Source organism: Dama dama, chromosome 9 (genome assembly GCF_033118175.1).
Source record: "Dama dama isolate Ldn47 chromosome 9, ASM3311817v1, whole genome shotgun sequence".
Lineage (NCBI taxonomy): Eukaryota > Metazoa > Chordata > Mammalia > Artiodactyla > Cervidae > Dama > Dama dama.
Genome location: NC_083689.1, coordinates 83,003,453 through 83,024,342, shown reverse-complemented (window position 1 = coordinate 83,024,342; position 20,890 = coordinate 83,003,453). Strand labels below are relative to the sequence as shown.

Here is a 20,890-nt window from a genome sequence, read left to right as displayed (position 1 = left end):
ACAAGGACACAGCTAAGTCGAGCCCTGGCCTTGACTGTCTGCGGTCGGTTCTCTTAGCTCATCCCCGCCCCTGGCCCCACCGCCAAGGACCTGCTTCTCTCAGTGCCCCTCAGCCTTCAGCTTCTCCAAGCTTGCTGACACATCCTTACCTTTGGGCCCTTGACTTGGACCTGGCTTTCTTTTCTAGCCTTCACTGCTGGTTTGGCTCTAGGCCCAAAATTTTACAACCCACAGGAATAACATGAGGCTCTAGGGCAATAGTAGGAGGGCCATGATGCCACTGGCAGGCAATTTTGAGGCTTTGGTCTCTCCAGGAGAAATTCACAGATATTTTCTCTTTCCAGATGAAACCTGCCATCATGGTCAGGGCATCATGTGATAGGGTTGGAAGCAGTTAGCAGAGGGCAGGGTATGCGGAGTGTGTGTGTGAAGAATGTGTGATAAGAATCACCAGTAGGTTTGTTTGTTTGAAACTACAGGAACATTTCAGTTCCCATATCCCGCATGCTGTATGTTGGTATGAACCTTCCCCACGGAGCATCACACAGGGATGTGACTGTGCCTTCGTGGTGTTAGGGCAGAAGACGAGTTGAGAAGCACCGACCTAGGAAATGGCATTCAAATTGAAGAGAATGTGAACGTGAAGTCGCTCAGTCGTGTCTGACTCTTTGCGATCCCGTAAACTGTAGCCTACCAGGCTTCTCCGTCCATGGGATTCTCCAGGCAAGAATACTGGAGTGGGTTACCATTTCCTTCTCCAGGGCATCTTCCCAACCCAGGGATCGAACCCGGGTCTCCCGCATTGGAGGCAGACGCTTTAACCTCTGAGCCATATAGATGTTTCTAAATTATGTTCCTATACTCACTGTCAACAACATACTTTTCATCTATGAGTAACTTTAACATGTATCTGTTCATGGTGCTTAGTAACTACAGAATGACTCTCATCTTAAGTGTTTGACAGTTTTGGAATGGAGAAATAATTAAATGGACAGAGCAATGATTATATACAGGCTTTCCCTTTTCATAACAAGTACATGTTATGTTTTCATAAACATGAAGAAAATACTCATTTTTGCAAATGCCATCAGTCTTTAACAATCATAAATTCACTTGGCAAGATTAATGGTGTAGCTGTACAGAATTGTGGTTATTGTTGCATTGTTTTGTTTACTGTAAACCTGGCTCAATATTGGTAAATACAGTGTAGCAGAAACTGAAGTGTTGTGAGCTATCTGGGCATTGGTCCAAGATATCATTAAAAGTACTGCCTCAGACTAATTTGGGTTTATGAATAATATTTTGTTAACAGCTTAACTAAAATTGAGCCACATGGTCTAGCTTAAAATTCTGAATCCACTAGTTAATGAGAGTACTATAAGTGGATAGTGCATACTTAATATTCTATATCTGAGTGATGAATTTATATGTACTTTTGTGTTAACCTTTAAATTGTAAGTCCCCAAATGCCTAATATAATCTAGTATCTTTAAAATTTACTTAACGCTGTGATTTGCAGTTAATTTGAGTTTCTTATAAACTAAAATATTGTTGGTTTAACAGTAACATCCAAAGAATAAGGAGAAAGTGCTGAACAAATATTACAATGGATGTTCAATGTCCATTTTGGCATATGGGTTGTAAACAGCTGGAGTTTATAATAACATTCACTAAAAAGATGGAAGGATATAGTGTTGTTGTAAAAGTCCAATTATTTATTATACTAATAATTATACCTTAACATAGGTTATGGGAATTATTAATGTTTGGTTTTAAATTAATAATTCATATTAGGTACAAAAGAGAATTTAGAATATGATAAGTTAGATGATACAAGACAAAAAAATCCTTATTTAGGTGTTTCTTGCCAAAAGATACAGTGTGTCTTATTCTTTTGTGTCCTATTTTAATTAAAGTTCTTTCTGAACATACATGTATGAACTCCCATTGAAAAGATGTTGGAAGAGTTGATTTTCTGTCACTGTTAGTGTGAAAAATACTTTCGTAATGAAAAGGTGTATGCATTGTTTAAAGAATAAATTTAAATATACCTCTTCTCAATAAATATTTTATTCTTTTCCCAGGTTAGCTCTCTACGTATATGAGTATCTGCTCCATGTAGGAGCTCAGAAATCGGCCCAAACATTTTTATCAGAGGTATGTTATATATATTTTCTGTATTGTATTTTGATGTCCTGTATAAGTGAATGAAAAATATAATGTAACAGTTATTTGAAAATAGTGAATGTTCAGTTATCCAAATGCATAATGTAGTCTTCGTAGATTATTGGAAGCATTTTCAGTATCCCAAAATGCCATTTCTGTGCAAATAACTTCCTACTCAACTTTCTAGACATTTTCGCCCCCTGAGGAATAGAAACTAATATTAACCTCAGCAACAATAATCAAGAAAGCAAATTTGCTTTAAGAAAAAAAGGCAAACACCATCATATCTCTAGTTTTAAAAATATTTTATTTTGGTATTATTCACAGTTTTGGAAAATATGGTTTTTGTTTTTATTTTGTATAGATAATAGTGGGTTGATGACCGAACTTAAGGTAGAAAAGATTTTGATAATCTTGCTTCAAGTTCTTGTTTCTGTTTTTCTCCTTCACAATTTTTAAACCTTAAATTTGAGCTTTCATACAGTGTTACCTTTTCTTCTTCAATTAATATAATAATGAGGAAGAGGAGGACTTTACTGAGTTATATTGTGTGTGAGCATATTATCTACAGTTCTAAGAAATTTGCAAGGTATCTGGTATTATTTCTGATTTACTGATAAGAACTATAGGTCTCAGGGAGTTTATATAACTAGTTTGTGGTCACACAGCTTAGTAAGTTATTGAACTAGTTATTTATTAGTTATTGAACTAGAATTCAAACCTTAGGTGCATGTTAATTCCAAAGCCCCTGGTTTCCCCTCAGTATCTGTGCTGTCCAGTGTGGTAGCCACTGGCCAAATATGGCTTTTTGAGCACTTGAAATATGACTGATCCAATTGAGAAGTGCTGTAAGTATGAAGTTACACACTGGATTTTGAAGACTTGATGTGAACAGAAGAATACAAAATATCAATAATTTTAAAAATTTGATCACATTGAAAGGATAATATTTTGGATGTATTAGATAAAATTACTAGCATTATTTTTCTTTTTAAAAGTAGTTACTAGAAAATTTAAAATTATATCTGTGGCTCTCATTTGTAGCCTGTGTTTATATTTCTGTGGGACAGTGCTGATCAAATTATGTGGTCTCTAGTGATCTCATTAGTTTGCCTCTACAAGATCAGGGACTTGACAGGCAACCCCTTGACCAAAGTCCCTGCCTGAGGTACAACCTTCTTGAGATTCACTATCCCCCACCAAGCACACAGGTAAACACACGTATCCCCCCAATCTAATTAGACTAATTAATTAGTATATGTGAACCATTACGACCTATTTGCAAGTAAGAGAATTGAGAGGTATGCTCAGAACTTAAGTCAGTTGTTTTACCATAGAAGGAATATATGCAGTGTAATAAAAATGTGATTTCAAAGTATTTATAAATCAAGACAGAAGTTTAACTGTCTTGATTAAATCATAAATTAGAAGACTTTGGTCTATAACCTGAGTCATATTCACTGATGTTACAAAGGAAGCAGCTGAGATTGCAAACAGGATACTTTTAATAATTATATTCTTAATCACTGCCAACTTATATTTAAAAGAAACCTCTGCAAGGATATCCAACCAGTCCATCCTAAAGGACTTCAGTCCTTGGGTGTTCATCGGATGGACTGATGCTGAAGCTGAAACTCCAATACTTTGGCCATCTCATGCGAAGAGTTGACTCATTGGAAAAGACTCTGATGCTGGGAGGGATTGGGGGCAGGAGGAGAAGGGGATGACAGAGGATGAGATGGCTGGATGGCATCACCGACTCGATGGGCATGAGTTTGAGTAAACTCCGGGAGTCAGTGATGGACAGGGAGACCTGGTGTGCTGCGATTCATGGGGTCCCAAAGAGTCGGACACAACTGAGCGACTGAACTGAACTGAACTGAAAGTCAGTTATGGAGATTTTAAACTTTTGTTTCAGTTCAGTTGAAAACTTGATGAAAGGAGTTACTGATCACTTTTCCTAGATAAAGAATTGTTTTGAATTGGCTCAACTTTCTGAATCTGTTTTTTCTTGCCAACATTAATAATCATTTAATCAAACAAAAAAAATGTTGCTAACTTATTTAAGGACGTTCAGATATTTGGATTCAAATAAGTTATGTAGATTGAGCAGATAACAATGTGCTGTACTGATATGCTTCTGAACTCAATGGAAAATGGAAATACAACTTTTACTAGTGCTATTTGGTAAAAATAAAATTATAATTTCAGAAGAGATTTGCACATTTTTAAACAAGTATTTACCATGATTTTATTTTCTCCGGTTGCATTTGGAATACAAAACTGAGGATTTCTCCATTATCAATCTGGTTCAATTTCACAAGAGGAATCACTTAAGCTGAAAATAAACTCCTGTCACCAGGAAGATATACAGTATTACTGGACTTTGGAGATGAGTGTATGTGATTCCCAGGATAGTTACATGAAAACCATTGAACATAAAGCAATAGTATATATTTTTGTGGGTACATATTTATGAACGTGAAGTGAAGTAAAAGTTCTGAAAGAATATACATTCCAGAGTAGTTGTTTGTGGGAGTGGGGTTGTTAAAGTAATCAAAAAGGAATTTTTATCCTGCAATAAAAAATATTTGTAGAGTTTTTAAAACAAATATACACAAACATATCTATAAAACACACATATATATTTGTATAATTAAAATTATCTTGATTTTAAAATGAAAGTTTGGAAGTAGATTTGTAATAAGCCACTGCTGAGTACACCCTAGAGTTCTGGATATAGTCATCCCTCCATATCCACTGGGGATCGGTTCTGGGACCCCGCCCCCCTCCCCCATGGATGCCAAAATCCACAGATGATCAAGTCCCTTATGTAAAACAGCACAGTGTTTGCATATAACCTACACTCATTTTCACGTGTATTTTAAATCATCTGTAGGTTATTTATAATACCTAATACAGTGCAAATGCTGTGTAAATAGTTGTAAATACAATGTAAATGATATGTAAATAGTTGCCCATTGTGAGCAATTTCAAGTTTGACTTTTTGAAACTTTCTGGAACATTTTTTCCAAGTGTTTTCTACCCATGGTTTTTTGAATCTGTGGATGTGGAACCTGCAGATAGGGACCGTTGACTATAATTTCAGTTGGTAAAATTTCAATAGCTTGCTATATTATCCTCCTTCATGCTTCAAGTTTCCATCATACCAGCTGCTTGTGTTTGTCTATACATACCAGAAGGCGTCTCTCATCTGGGCTTTACTCAGTGCTATTCACTGCCTAAAATCTCCTCCCCTTCTCTCCTTGACTAGCTCAGAGGTAGCTTTTTCTAGGAAAGCTTTCTCAGGGCTCCACCTCTCCCTGCTGATAGTGCATTCTTAACATGAAAGCCTTTGCATATTCTGCCAAGAAGCTTGGACTTATCGTCTCGGCAAAAGGGAACTTTTATTCTTCTAAGAAAAAGAATACCATCGTTGGGTTTGTACTATAATGTCTGTGTGAATGGCAGTACCCATCCTCTTAAACCATGGACAGTGTAATCTTTTACAGCTTTGTTCCCTATTTAGCATTGCTTTCTCTCTCTTTTCTTTCACTTGGATCGTCTGGAAATTTTAAGACTGCTTGCTGTAGGATGGGACTTCCCAGGTGGTGCTAGTGAAGAACCCAGCTGCCAGTGCAGGAGATGTAAGAGACGCGGGTTCGATTCCTGGGTGGGAAAGATCCTCTGGAGAAGGGCATGGCAACCCACTCCAGTATTCTTGCCTGGAGAATCTCATGGACAGAGGAGCCTGGCAGGCTACAGTCCATGGGGTCGCACAGAGTCGGACATGACTGAAGCGACTTAGCACGTTCAGCACGTTGTAGAATGACTTCTTGAGTCAACTGTGTAGTAAAGGACCATCTTACCTAAATTCTTACGCTATACCAGATTTTTACCTAATTCGTACTGTTAAACAGGGAACTTAAAAAAAAATGAGACTTACTTATTTGAATTGGATATTTGTGATAAAAAGGAAATGACTGAAGTGGCACCAATTACTCAAGTATTCAATGTCCTCACTGTGGTTCAAGGTGAAGTAGAATGCTTCTTCCAGTTTGGGCTTTCTCCCTCAGGATGAGTGAGGATATGGATGACTGTGACATTTGTGAGTCCTTGTCAGCCAGGATTTTCTGTGCTGGGCCACCTCTTTCATTTTGTGTGGATTTGCCTTCTGGACTAAGTTGTGAGAAGGTCCAGTTGGAACTCCAGGCATCATCTGAGCAAGTAAGATATGAATCTCAGCATCTAAGTTCTCACTTGGGCTTAGCCTTTCTGATAGTGCCCTTAGCTTAGCCTGTCGGAAATTGGATTGCTTTTGGTAGCTTTGATTATCAGTCAAAATAGTAGGACACTCATTAGTCCAGCAATTTTTTTCCTAGTTAAAAGAGATAGTATTGGAAATTAAAACATTTGTTTAGCCAGGTTGTGTTGACAAGCTCACTGTTATCTCTGATTCATCATAGATTCCAAACCATGTCTAAATCCTAAATGTTACTTTGGGCTCATTAAAAACTATCTTTTTGCTGGATTATATTGTTTCATTTTAGATAAGATAATTCCTGTTTGTTCCTGAAATAAACTACACAAGATAGAAAAGAATGGTCAAGAATTTCCAAAATAACACTTTTGAGCACTTACCACATGCCAGGTCTTTCAAGTCATTTCATATGTACTAACTCATTTAAACCTCAGCACAACTTTAAAGTACTACTATGATTATCTTGTTTTCATAATTGAGAAAATGGAATAAGTAAATACGATTTAGAACACAATTCATATCCAGCAGTGTGGCCCCACAGCCATTGTTCTGACCCATTATACTATGTTGCCTCCAAGTTAAAGTTCAAGAAACATGTAAGGAAATCACTACTATATGTTCCATATAGCTCCAAGTGTCTGTCACCTGGATAGCCTACAACCCTCCTATTTCCTAGGGTTACCTTTTCTACCAAAATGACTCCAACTTAAACCCTAATATGACAGATTGTTTCAGGTCCTCTTTAATATCTCTGGAGCTTACAAGCCTTCATAGCCTAATGCTCCACTAACGCATTGCTTTTGGGTATGAAGGATTCTTACTGAAAGTTAGGGAAAAACTGAAGACTATTAAGCGTTGATTAAGTATGGTACAAGCAACAACATTGACTCGGATATTAGACACAACTATCCCTAAGTTCTTTGGTCTTCTTGCCATAGGGAATTTCTCACCAGCTGTTGTCCTGAAGACTCCTTCTGCCTTCTGTCTCGTTGAGTCCTCCCAACTTTCCCAGTGACTCCTTTTCTGAATACTCCCAGACCCCCAGACTACTCCTTCCTGGAGACTATTAGCAACCTCCTAAATCCTTGTTATTTTATTATGTAGAATATTAGCTATCTGTTCTTTACTTTCAAACCATTTCTAAGTGTCTTTGCCTTTCTGGGCCAAACATAGGAAGGATCCATCAAGGAGTTTTCCCAATTTCCCAAGAAAAAAATTTTTCTCTTTACAAAGACTTTTCCATTCCTTCTAAAGCAGAGCTTCCGTGATTATGGAAATGATCTCTAATCTCTGCTGTTCAGTAAGTTCTCCACTAGTCACATGTGGCAACGGAACCCTTAAAAAGGGGCTAGAGAAATCGAAGAACATTCAATTAATCCTGTGTAAAGAGCCACATGTGGTTAATGAGTACCACATTGAATAGCACAGTTTTGAATTACATCTCCTTCAGAGTGCAGTCAGATTGTTCTTCCTGTTGTACATCTGTTTGCTTTAATTTTTAAAATTAGAATGTAAAAGTTTTCACTTTTATTACATTTAGTGTGTAGTTGCACCTATACTTCTATACATGGACGGTTTTAGAAAACTAGTAGGAACAGTAGATTATATTTAACTTAGACGTCTCAGGAGTTTTTCTAGGAACAGACATCTCCCCAGCCCAGGGACTGACCCCAGGTCTCCTGCATCACAGGCAGATTCTTTACCCTGTGAGCCACCAGGGAAGCCTATACATGGGTGTACACATTCTTTTCTTAACATAGGAACTAGCGTTATTCTTTTATGATATAAATTTTTTTAATATTGGCTTTCAAAAAGTGTGATGTACTTAGGAATACTCTGTGAAGTTTGATCTCATGAGCTTCGGATGTACTGCTGTGCTGTTTTCGATGCTGTTGAGTAGATCTAGATCATCTAAAGTGGTCCCACACTGACCAAGCTAGACGCCCCCCCACCCCAAAAGGTGCTGCCAGCATCCAGAATTGCCCCACCTCTACTTTGCTGCCACTTCTGCAGCAAGCAACCACTTCTCTTGGAGCCAGGGGCAGGAAGCTTCTCTTCTTCCTCCTGCCCTTTGATCTATTGGTATCTCCTGATAGAACTTAAGGGAAACTAGCTGGCTAGGGGCCAAGGAAATGTAATTTTCAGAATCCAAATACTGAGTGTAGAATGGAGGATATAGGAGGGTGGGTGTGGGGCTGAGAGGTAATAGGTAAATGACTAGTATACCTTGCCAGAGCAAATAATGATGAAATAATAAGTATATGTGTATGTATGTGCGTGTGTGTGTATCACAGATTTTTTATTATACACACTGTGCTTTCATTTTTGTTTTACTTCAGTTGTTTTCTGTCAGTTCGCTAAACTTTATAAATATTCTCTTTTTGTGGTTGTAGCATTTTTCATTCTGTGACCTGTGCCATAGTATAGTTTACCAGTCCCCTTACTAATGGACATTTATATTGTTTCCAGTCTTTTGCAATTACAAATGATGTTTCATTAAAATTTGTTTTATATGTAACTTTGCACATGTGACCATATTAATAAATTCCGAGAAGAATTGCTGTATCAGAGAGTTATGTTCATTGAAATTTATAATGTTCATTTATAAACCATATGGCATATCTTATTCTTGCCAATATACCATTCATTCATGATTCATTGTTTGGCTCTGCATTTATGTAGAAATGCTGAAAACACTAGATCATATTACAGAAACACTGCTTAATCACAGACAAGGCCCTCAGATGTAAGGTATGGTGGTAGGCATTGGCCTTGCAATTTACAAGGTTACAGGAGAATACAGCTTTTAGCTGGACTGATGATGGAAGGAAGGGAGGTGGATGATTTAAAGAGCAAAAGCCTAAGGACTAGGGAATGCACACAGAGGCTGCAATAATACAAGAAGAAAAAATAGAAATTATTTGCATAGATATCACTTAAGCACTAGAACAAGTCTGAAGCCCATGAAACTCAGTACAACAGAAAATACCTCTTCATAAATAGCAGAAGAATTGTTTCTAAAGTGACTTTTGACATTTAGAGGTGTTTTCTGGCTATTCCTCAACCTCATCCATCATTATGTTTGCTAAAAAAATTAAACTATATGTATGAATATGACTTCAAAATGAAAGTCCTTTACCTTTTTCCAGAGATAATAATTGTAAGTTTGGTGTCATTTTTTAAACATACATACAATGAAGTTCATACATACATATTCACACATATGTTTAAACAGAAAAGCTATGTATTATTATGTATGTATTATTTTGTAGCCTTTCTTAATCTCATTTGAAAAACCAATCTATCATAGCCCTTTTTCCATATAGATTTATCTTATTCTCTTTAATGATCACACACTATTCTGTAGTGTTTAAATAGTAAATTTTATTTTGCCTTCACTGTTGGTGAATGTTTTTCAGGTTGTTTCCAATTTTCATTTTAACAGTGCCACAGTAAATGTGACAAAGTTTTCCGTAGATCAGGTTCTGTTTTCCTGAATATCGTCTAATGCTTTCTCTAAATAAGTATTATCTGGGGTAGTATCTGGGGCTTCCCAGGTGGCTCAGTGGTAAAGGATACACCTGCCAATGCAGGAGATATGGGTTCGATCCCTGGGTTGGGAAGATCCCCTGGAGGAGAAAATGGCAACCCAACCACTATTCTTGCCTGGAAAATCCCATGGACAGAGGAGCCTGGCAGGTTACAGTCCATGAGGTCACAAAGAGTTGGACATAACTAAGCACGCATGTAACAAGAATAGTAATTAGTTTGGAGGCAAAAGACTGCCATTCACTGTGGAAACATATTCCTGTGTAGAACCATCTCCTCTTTGTAAATACCTTGCACATTGGTTGTTGTTCACTGAATAACTGTGAAAGGATGACTTTTGTGTTGAATATGTTTGACCGAAGTTTTACCTGATTCTTCCACAGACTTGTGATTTAAAGTGAGAAAGATGAACTTCACTCATGATACAGAAAAGAATATTTTGAGGATGAAAGAGATGATATTTGTGAAACATTTTGTTTCTCTTAGGAGTATTAAGTTGTCATACTGTTTAAAATACAAATACATTACCTTCAGGCTTCCTCTTGTAGAAAACCATATCAAATATAAACCATGTAGTGTTTTCCTAAAGTACCTTATCTCCTGAAACATCTGATGACTGTAGAAGTTGTGGAAGTACAAGAAAGAGACTGCTTAGTAGGTGATGCAGTGCAGCATGACTCTTGTTAGACTGTGAGTCTAATAACCTCTAGCAGTCTGTCATTCAGACCTAGTCATGCCGCTTTGACTCTTCATAAGTCATCTCACATTCTCCTTTTAAGTATTTCACAGTTGTATTAGGTAAAGTCAAGATGAGCTGAGATGAAACGTAAGGACTCTACTTCGAAAAACTTCCGGTTTTTATGCTTAGGATAATTCCAGTTATTAGGAATATTAGTATGTCTGGGGCGTATCTGTGAGGTCCATCATTATGCCCTTTCAAGAAGACATTGACTTGGGAAAAGATGGTAAGAGAAAAGATTGCGAGAAAAGATGAGACACAGGTTTTTGACTAAGTTATAACTTTAGCAGGACATCAGAGCTTTATTTCTCATAAGACTCATTAAGTACCATTTCTTACTTTTCATGAACCAGAAAAGATAAAATATTGATTACCTGAAATTTTCAGATAAAAAGTAGCATAGATTTAAAAATTTTTTTGACTGTTACTACTTAGGAGAATTCAAGTTAGGGTCTGGCTTCCATTTATATAACATGTTCTGGTTCATTGTTTATGTTTAGACTTTATAAATTTAAATTGATTAATTCATAGAGTTTCACTTTTTAACTCTTAAAATGGCTATCACATACATAATTTTATAATCTTCAGAGAATTTCTCTGGTTTTTGAGAGCAAATTACTTTTTTACATGAAAGTTTTCATTGATTTATATTGTGTGCGTAAGCACTCTAAAAATGCTATTGGTTTCAGTGATTTTAACTATGCTTAAGTTTTACATCTCTTTCTTAAAGAGGGTATTTTTGTTTTAACATTTAACATTTAAAATCACTTATGAGTTTTTATTTTAAAATATTTTTGTCTTTTATCCTGTTGGGATAACTTCTTCCATAGTAGGTGATAGAAAGAATTCTGTTAATCAGTCAGTATTTATAGTTGTTTGCTTCCTAGTAGTGGTAAGGGCCAATGGACACATTTTACTGATTGGAGTATTGTTAAATTATTTTTTAGTTATTTAAAAAACTAAAAGCTATACTTTTATATAAGAGTTGTTTGTTCTTGAAGCTGGATCACCTTAGCCAAAATGATAACTTCTTACAGTTTGTCTGTTCTCTTTATCCTCCTTCACTGCTTTATTTTCCTCCATAGCATTTGTCACCTTATACTTCTAGTATAAATGCAGTCTTTTTGGGGGGAGGGGATGGGACAGGGGTGTTTGTTATGGTCTGTTTTCCCTACTGAGCTTCTCTTTAATGGTGAAGAAACCACCTGCAATGCAGGAGATGTGGGTTTCATCCCTGGGTCAGAAAGATCTGTGGAGAAGGAAATGACCACTCACTCTAGTATTCTTGCTGGGAAATCCCATGGACAGAGGTGCTTGGCAGGCTAGTCTATGGGGTCACAAAGAGTCAGACATGACTTAGCGACTAAACAGCAGCAGTCCTTCCTACTAAAATGTGATCTCTTTGAATGCAAAGATTTTTATCTTTTCTTCTTAATGCTATCCAGTGCTTAGAAAAGGCACTGTAGATTACTTTGGCTATTCGAGGTTTTTTGTATTTCCATACAAATTGTGAAATTCTTTGGTCTAGTTCTGTGAAAAATACCGTTGGTAGCTTGATAGGGATTGCATTGAATCTATAGACTGCTTTGGGTAGAATAGCCATTTTGACAATATTGATTCTTCCAATCCATGAACACGGTATGTTTCTCCATCTGTTTGTGTCCTCTTTGATTTCTTTCATCAGTGTTTTATAGTTTTCTATGTATAGGTCTTTTGTTTCTTTAGGTAGATATACTCCTAAGTATTTTATTCTTTTTGTTGCAATGGTGAATGGTATTGTTTCCTTAATTTCTCTTTCTGTTTTTTCATTGTTAGTATATAGGAATGCAAGGGATTTCTGTGTGTTAATTTTATATCTTGCAACTTTACTATATTCATTGATTAGCTCTAGTAATTTTCTGGAAGAGTCTTTAGGGTTTTCTATGTAGAGGATCATGTCATCTGCAAACAGTGAGAGTTTCACTTCTTCTTTTCCTATCTGGATTCCTTTTACTTCTTTTTCTGCTCTGATTGCTGTGGCCAGAACTTCCAACACTATGTTGAATAGTAGTGGTGAGAGTGGGCACCCTTGTCTTGTTCCTGATTTCAGGGGAAATGCTTTCAATTTTTCACCATTGAGGGTGATGCTTGCTGTGGGTTTGTCATATATAGCTTTTATTATGTTGAGGTATGTTCCTTCTATTCCTGCTTTTTGGAGAGTTTTAATCATAAATGGGTGTTGAATTTTGTCAAAGGCTTTCTCTGCATCTATTGAGATAATCATATGGTTTTTATCTTTCAATTTGTTAATGTGGTGTATTACATTGATTGATTTGCAGATATTAAAGAATCCTTGCATTCCTGGGATAAAGCCCACTTGGTCATGGTGTATGATTTTTTTAATATGTTGTTGGATTCTGTTTGCTAGAATTTTGTTAAGGATTTTTGCATCTATGTTCATCAGTGATATTGGCCTGTAGTTTTCTTTTTTTGTGGCATCTTTGTCTGGTTTTGGAATTAGGGTGATGGTGGCCTCATAGAATGAGTTTGGAAGCTTACCTTCCTCTGCAATTTTCTGGAAGAGTTTGAGTAAGATAGGTGTTAGCTCTTCTCTAAATTTTTGGTAGAATTCAGCTGTGAAGCCATCTGGTCCTGGGCTTTTGTTTGCTGGGAGATTTTTGATTACAGTTTCGATTTCCTTGCTTGTGATGGGTCTGTTAAGATCTTCTATTTCTTCCTGGTTCAGTTTTGGAAAGTTATACTTTTCTAAGAATTTGTCCATTTCATCCAAGTTGTCCATTTTATTGGCATAGAGCTGCTGGTAGTAGTCTCTTATGATCCTTTGTATTTCAGTATTGTCTGTTGTGATCTCTCCATTTTCATTTCTAATTTTGTTAATTTGGTTCTTCTCTCTTTGTTTCTTAATGAGTCTTGCTAATGGTTTGTCAATTTAATCTTGAGAAAGAAGAATGGAACTGGAGGAATCAATCTGCCTGACTTCAGACTCTACTACAAAGCCACAGTCATCAAGATAGTATGGTACTGGCACAAAGACAGAAATATAGATCAATGGAACAGAATAGAAAGCCTAGAGATAAATCCACGAACCTATGGACACCTTATCTTTGACAAAGGAGGCAAGGATATACAATGGAAAAAAGACAACCTCTTTAACAAGTGGTGCTGGGAAAACTGGTCAACCACTTGTAAAAGAATGAAACTAGAACACTTTCTAACACCATACACAAAAATAAACTCAAAATGGATTAAAGATCTAAATGTAAGACCAGAAACTATAAAACTCCTAGAGGAGAACATAGGCAAAACACTCTCCGACATAAATCACAGCAAGATCCTCTATGACCCACCTCCCAGAATATTGGAAATAAAAGCAAAACTAAACAAATGGGACCTAATGAAACTTAAAAGCTTTTGCACTACAAAGGAAACTATAAGTAAGGTGAAAAGACAGCCCTCAGATTGGGAGAAAATAATAGCAAATGAAGAAACAGACAAAGGATTAATCTCAAAAATATACAAGCAACTCTTGCAGCTCAATTCCAGAAAAATAAATGACCCAATCAAAAAATGGGCCAAAGAACTAAACAGACATTTCTCCAAAGAAGACATACAGATGGCTAACAAACACATGAAAAGATGCTCAACATCACTCATTATTAGAGAAATGCAAATCAAAACCACAATGAGGTACCATTACACGCCAGTCAGGATGGCTGCTATCCAAAAGTCTACAAGCAATAAATGCTGGAGAGGGTGTGGAGAAAAGGGAACCCTCTTACACTGTTGGTGGGAATGAAACTAGTACAGCCGCTATGGAAAACAGTGTGGAGATTTCTTAAAAAACTGGAAATAGAACTGCCATATGACCCAGCAATCCCACTTCTGGGCATACACACTGAAGAAACCAGATCTGAAAGAGACACGTGCACCCCAATGTTCATCGCAGCACTGTTTATAATAGCCAGGACATGGAAGCAACCTAGATGCCCATCAGCAGACTAATGGATAAGGAAGCTGTGGTACATATACACCATGGAATATTACTCAGCCATTAAAAAGAATTCATTTGAACCAGTCCTAATGAGATGGATGAAGCTGGAGCCCATTATACAGAGTGAAGTAAGCCAGAGAGATAAAGATCATTACAGCATACTAACACATATATATGGAATTTAGAAAGATGGTAACGATAACCCTATATGCAAAACAGAAAAAGAGACACAGAAATACAGAACAGACTTTTGAACTCTGTGGGAGAATGTGAGGGTGGGATATTTCAAAAGAACAGCATGTATACTATCTATGGTGAAACAGATCACCAGCCCAGGTGGGATGCATGAGACAAGTGCTCGGGCCTGGTGCACTGGGAAGACCCAGAGGGATCGGGTGGAGAGGGAGGTGGGAGCGGGGATCGGGATGGGGAATACATGTAAATCCATGGCTGATTCATATCAATGTATGACAAAACCCACTGAAATGTTGTGAAGTGATTGGCCTCCAACTAATAAAAAAAAAATAAAACAGAAAAAAAAAAAGAAAAGGCACTGTATAAATACACACTCAACTTTGCAATTTTTAAATTTAATTTGTAAAAAGAATTTAATCAAAACTTTTAATTTTGAGAATATTGACCTTGTTTTAAATTTTTATTATGATGAACTTCAACTCATCTGAAATATAAATAATTGGAAAGTTAATATCACCATCTTTTAAAATTCTTACATATGCCTTCTCAGTTCCATTCCCTCAAATCAGAAACTTATTCAAAAATTCAATCCTTGAAGTTTAATTTGTAGTCTGTACATATTAAGCCCAAGTTCTTGCAAGTGTCTGGGTTAGTGGTGATAGCTGATTTCCATATTGGTGTTAATAATTGTGATTTTCATGTGCCTTAAGATCCTGAAACACCTTCTGAAATTCTGGCACAGTGGGAAACAAATTCAGGAAAATAATGGTGGCATTTTCTCTTAGACTATTCAGTCAGCAAATTATAATATAAAATGAGTATTTGTAAAACTTGGATAAAGAATAACATGAAAATGATTAAAATCCTATATACTATCTTAATATTTTAAATGGGAAAATATTGCTTTCTCATATGTGTGGGGAAAGTATTATTAGGAGTGCTTAATGTCTATTTTATTCATTTTAGATAAGATGGGAAAAGAACATCACGTTGGGGGAGCCACCAGGATTCTTACATTCTTGGTGGTGGTAAGTATCTTTTATTCCATTTTCATTAGATTGATGATGCATTTCGCTAGGCTTGCACGTACCTGTTTATGGTTTCATGCTTCTCATTTATACTTTTTCATTTTCTGCAATTATTTTCTGAAAAGTAGCACTTATAAAAATAAAAAAACAAGCTCAAAACCTGCATTAAGTAGTTAAAGATACAGCTATTAAGTCAAGATGGAATTGTGACCAATGTGGAATCTCCAGCTATAATTATGAGTTTGTATTAGTCAACTCTGGTTACCATAAAGAAGTACCATATACTGGGTGGCTTAAACAGCAGAAATTAATTTCTCACAGTTCTGGAGGCCAGAAGTCCCAAGTTCAATCTGCCAAGCATGGTGTGTTTCTAATGAGAACTCTCTTCCTGGCTTGTAGATAGCTGCCTTCTTACTGTGTCCTCACATGGATATATAGAGAGAGACAGAGCAAGTACATGCTAACTAACTGACTAGCTCTCTGGTGGCTGTTTTTGTAAGGGCACTAATTGCATCGTAAGGGCCCCACCCTTGTGACTTCATCTAAACCTGAAAATACTGAAGGTGGTGGTGGTGGTGGTTGTGGTGAATTTTTAGAATAGTCTAAAAAAGTTTGAAATAGTTCTAGATAGATACAGAAATAGAACTGCCTAGGAATGTACACACAAATGGTCAGTCAGTATTAAAGGTTCAGTTGATATCAGAACTTATAAATTTTATTGCAGCACCAGTACACCCAGGTTTGTGACTTTTCTGCAGCAGCAGTTATTAGTCTAGGTATTCAAGCTAAGCTTTTTATTTTCTTTTTAAAAAAATTTCTTCATTTAGGAACATTTCCTGTTTAGTACGTTATACACTCATCTCTCAGCATCATACTTAAAACGAAAAAAACAAAAATAAAAGTTCTCTTCTAGTGCCATGGATGTGGTTTCCTTGGTCTGTTACTTAATGCCATCATCTTTTTAATCTCTCTCCTGAAAACGTGCTTTACTAGAAGTTCCATGGTGAATGGAACCGCACTTGGTCAGTTATGATTGTGGGTTTCCCTTGTTAGTCTGAAATACGTATGGCAGGAACAGGTGCAGTCCTTTGGTTCAGAGTTGTTCCTGTATTTGGAATAACGGTTCCTTGCAGTTAAGCACGATCATTGTGCTCTTTTCCTGGGGCTTAAGACTGATGTCTTGTAACATAATGTTTTAAAAGTCAGTTTTTCATTTTACTTAAGCTGTTTTTATGATATCTAGATCTAGACTGTAAGTGCTTAACTGCTGAATGTAATTGAGGTTCCCCACTTATGGACACCCTTATATTGTATATGTTCCCTATTATGTCTATAAAGTGACACAAGAAACCACGTTGGAGGTCTGTCCCTATTGGATCAGTGGGCTAACAAAATAAGATTTTTTCATTGTAGAATTAATGCCGTTTCTTGCACCCATTTCTCTTTAACTCCCTTCCTCATGAATCTAACCTATCCTCTTACTGTAGATGGTTGATAATAATTCACTGAATACTTTGTCAGACTTCTGTCAGACTTCAGTTTTTTTGGTCTTTTTTATCAGTAGGTGCAGCTCTTAAATCTGCTATTGCTCTTCCTTTTTCTGTGACTCTTAGATTCAGGGGAGCCCTTTCTCTGTGGTTTTGATATTTTAAGTAAGTTTTACTTAGTTATAGATATCAAAGAAATTGTAAATAAAGGGCACATAAATATTTTAGGTCATATTTCATTTGAGTCTGGCACATGTAAAAGGTACATTATTTCAGTGTTTTTAATGTTCTTTCCTAAAACTACTACCTTTTGAGGTGCCTGCTTTATTAATATAAATGAATATTTCTTAATGATTTTGAAGTCATGGGGTCCTCTGAGAACTGATGAAAAGCTAAGTATCCCCTCTTTCAGGACATTGCCCAGATCCTAAGCTTTTCTGATCATTGTGTGTAGCTAACTATGACTATGGGCCTTAAGTCCAACAGGGTCCTGACTTTTTTTCCCCAGTTGTTTCAAAGATCTCTTTGTTTTTTTCTTTTCAAAATTAATACTTTATTTTTTAGAGTAGTTTTCAGTCAGTTCACAACAAAATTGAGGAGAAGGTAGAGATTTCCCATATGACTCCTGCTTCCACAATGTATAGCCTCCCCATAATCAACATTCCCCACCAGAGTGGTACCCTTGTTGTAACTGATGAACCTACATTAACACACTATAATCACTCCAAGTCCATAATTTACATTACAGTTCATTTCTGGTGTTGTACATTCTGTGGCCTTGAGCAAATGTTATAATGACGTGTATCCACAATTATAGTAATATACAGTGTAACAAGTAAGAGCAGGGCCTGGGGTTGGGACTCTGGGGAAGGTCAACATTTAAGTGTAAACAGATAAAGAGGAGCCTCCAAAGAAAATACTTAGAGAGGAAGGAGGGTAATCAGGAAAGAATAATATATGGAAACTAGAAAAGGTGTTCAAAGGAGAGAGTAAATTCTGCAGCAGGTATAAGTTTAAAAAAGAAAAAAAGTTTTCCTCAATTGGGAACTAAGGTTTTCTTAGGTCTTCTTGGGGAGAACAGTTTCAGTGGAATAGTGAACATGAAATTTAGGATACTGTTATGTTCCATTTTTCCAGCTCCAGGGTTATGAAGAATAGTTGAGTATGTGATGATAGGTATAGTAGTTTCAGGATTAACAACACAGAACAGGACCTGGCATTTTTGTATTTTTATTTTTAGAATAGATTTCAGCAAGTATATAGATGGAGGTAAAAAGAGCAGGGGAGATTGAAGATGCTGAAAGAGAACAAACATGAACAAAAATGCAGAATAAATTACGAGAGAAATGAGGGGCAGAGGCCTTGGAGAGGAGAGAAGTTTCTCCCTTTAGTATGGCTTAGGGGAAGTGTGTGATTTTTCTGGAACTACTTTTCTTGTTCCTAATATGATGTCCCTTGTGATTTCTTTTCTTCTGTCAGTTTTCATCATGCCCAGAACTGTTGTAATTTTTATGCCTCTCTCCCGTGTTCATTATACTCACGGTGATCAAATCCGTCTTGAAAACATGTTTCCTGTTAATATGCTTTAATAAAAGCTCTCTTCCATGAATTTCAGGGATACAAATGCCAAGGAACTTCTTTCGCCTGAAATTAATGTCCTTTTTTATTTGTATAATTTAAAAATACACACTTTTTAAAACTTCCTATTTAAACTTTTAGTGGAAGAAACTTTTAAATTTAATTTTATATATAAAAACCTTTTTGGAATAACTTTGGGCTCATGCATTTATATCCTGTAATTAAATATGTATAACATTGCAGAAAAAATGAACCAATAACTAAGGTTATCATAAGAATCCGGTTTCTATCCCCTGGCATTGGAAAAGTCAAATTTTGCAGCATCCAGCACTCTGACGATCTTTGAATCTAATAATGACATCAGGTGTAGCTAAGAATAACCAAATAGCCATGTGAAAATAATTGTGTTGGAATTAATCAGCAGGCTCACTAGAATGATATATAATATTTGTAAGTGGCAGACTACTTCTTACTTCTCTTGTATGTCTTGCCTGTAATAGGCATTGCATAGCTAATTATTTATTTGAATTTGTTAAACTAAACATCAATATAAGACAATGTAGGCAACAACTAGGATAGAAAGAGGAGTATAACCACAGTAAGCACGGAATTAATCATGTTAGCAAGAAAGAAAGTAAACAACAGAAGTGGTCAGACTGTATAGAAAAAGTGAAATGTGTTAGAGAGTAGGGAAGGAATGTGGAATACAAAGGAAGATTAGGTGGGAAGACATTGTAAAAAAAAAAAAAATAACCTGTGGTACATATACACCATGGAATATTACTCAGCCATTAAAAAGAATTCATTTGAATCAGTTCTAATGAGATGGATGAAACTGGAGCCCATTATACAGAGTGAAGTAAGCCAGAAAGATAAAGACCAATACAGTATACTAACCCATATATATGGAATTTAGAAAGATGGTAACAATAACCCTGTATGCAAGACAGAAAAAGAGACACAGATGTATAGAACAGACTTTTGGACTCTGTGGGAGAAGGCGAGGGTGGGATGTTCCGAGAGAACAGCATCGAAACATGTATATTATCAGGTGTGAAACAGATCACCAGCCCAGGTTGGATGCATGAGACAAGTGCTCAGGGCTGGTGCACTGGGAAGACCCAGAGGGATGGGATGGAGAGGGAGGCAGGAGGGGGGATCGGGATGGGGAATACATGTAAATCCATGGCTGATTCATGTCAATGTATGGCAAAAACCACTACAATATTGTAAAGTAATTAGCCTCCAACTAATAAAAATAATTGGGGAAAAAATAAATAAAACATTTTAAACAAACAAACAACAACAACTTGGAATTTTCCACCAAATACAAAGGATTGGAAAGGAAATTGAGACAAATTTTACTTTTTGTTAATAAGAAAACTTTTTTTGGCCATAATAACTCTGAGTCTTTTCTAGAGTATTTTTAATATCTGTATGCTGTTTTAAAAATAATTTAGGGACTTCCCTAGCAGTCCAGTGGTTAAGACTTCACATTGTCTCTGTTATTGTAGAACTGTGTATTTATTCTTTGGGTAAATGTCTTTAAAAGGATATATTTCTTTACCTTTATTCAAGAAAATAGTGTATATTTTGATCCATTTTTTTATACATCTAATAATGTAGGACTATTAGAAACACTATATATAAAGTTTAGTAATTAAAATTTAGTAATTAAAATTCTAAAGTAATTAAAATTCTAAAATTACTAAAGTAATTTGTTTTATTATCCTTATTCTGGCTCTTATAAATTTTTGACCACTTGTTAAATACATAAAGAGAAACATTGTCACAATATTGCATAATATTCTGTGATTAAATTCAATTTAAAGACAGCCATTATAAAATTTTGGTTTTAAGAACTTTGAAGTTCCTTAAGAACGTGAAAATAAGTAT

The 20,890-nt window shown here is 36.1% G+C and overlaps 1 protein-coding gene across 3 annotated transcripts in view; it reads left to right on the top strand.

Moving 5' to 3' along the window:
• The window catches only part of SSBP2 (single stranded DNA binding protein 2), a 303,233-nt gene that overhangs the window by 81,789 nt on the left and 200,554 nt on the right, over window positions 1–20,890 (top strand). For all 3 annotated transcript variants that reach the window (XR_009694225.1, XM_061151947.1, XM_061151945.1), the window contains exons 2-3: window positions 2,085–2,157; window positions 15,868–15,929. Coding sequence is in view for 2 of the 3 variants with exons in the window: in XM_061151947.1 (XP_061007930.1) it covers window positions 2,085–2,157; window positions 15,868–15,929 (135 nt within the window). In the remaining variant the exon portion in view is untranslated. The remainder of the gene's footprint in view (window positions 1–2,084; window positions 2,158–15,867; window positions 15,930–20,890) is intronic.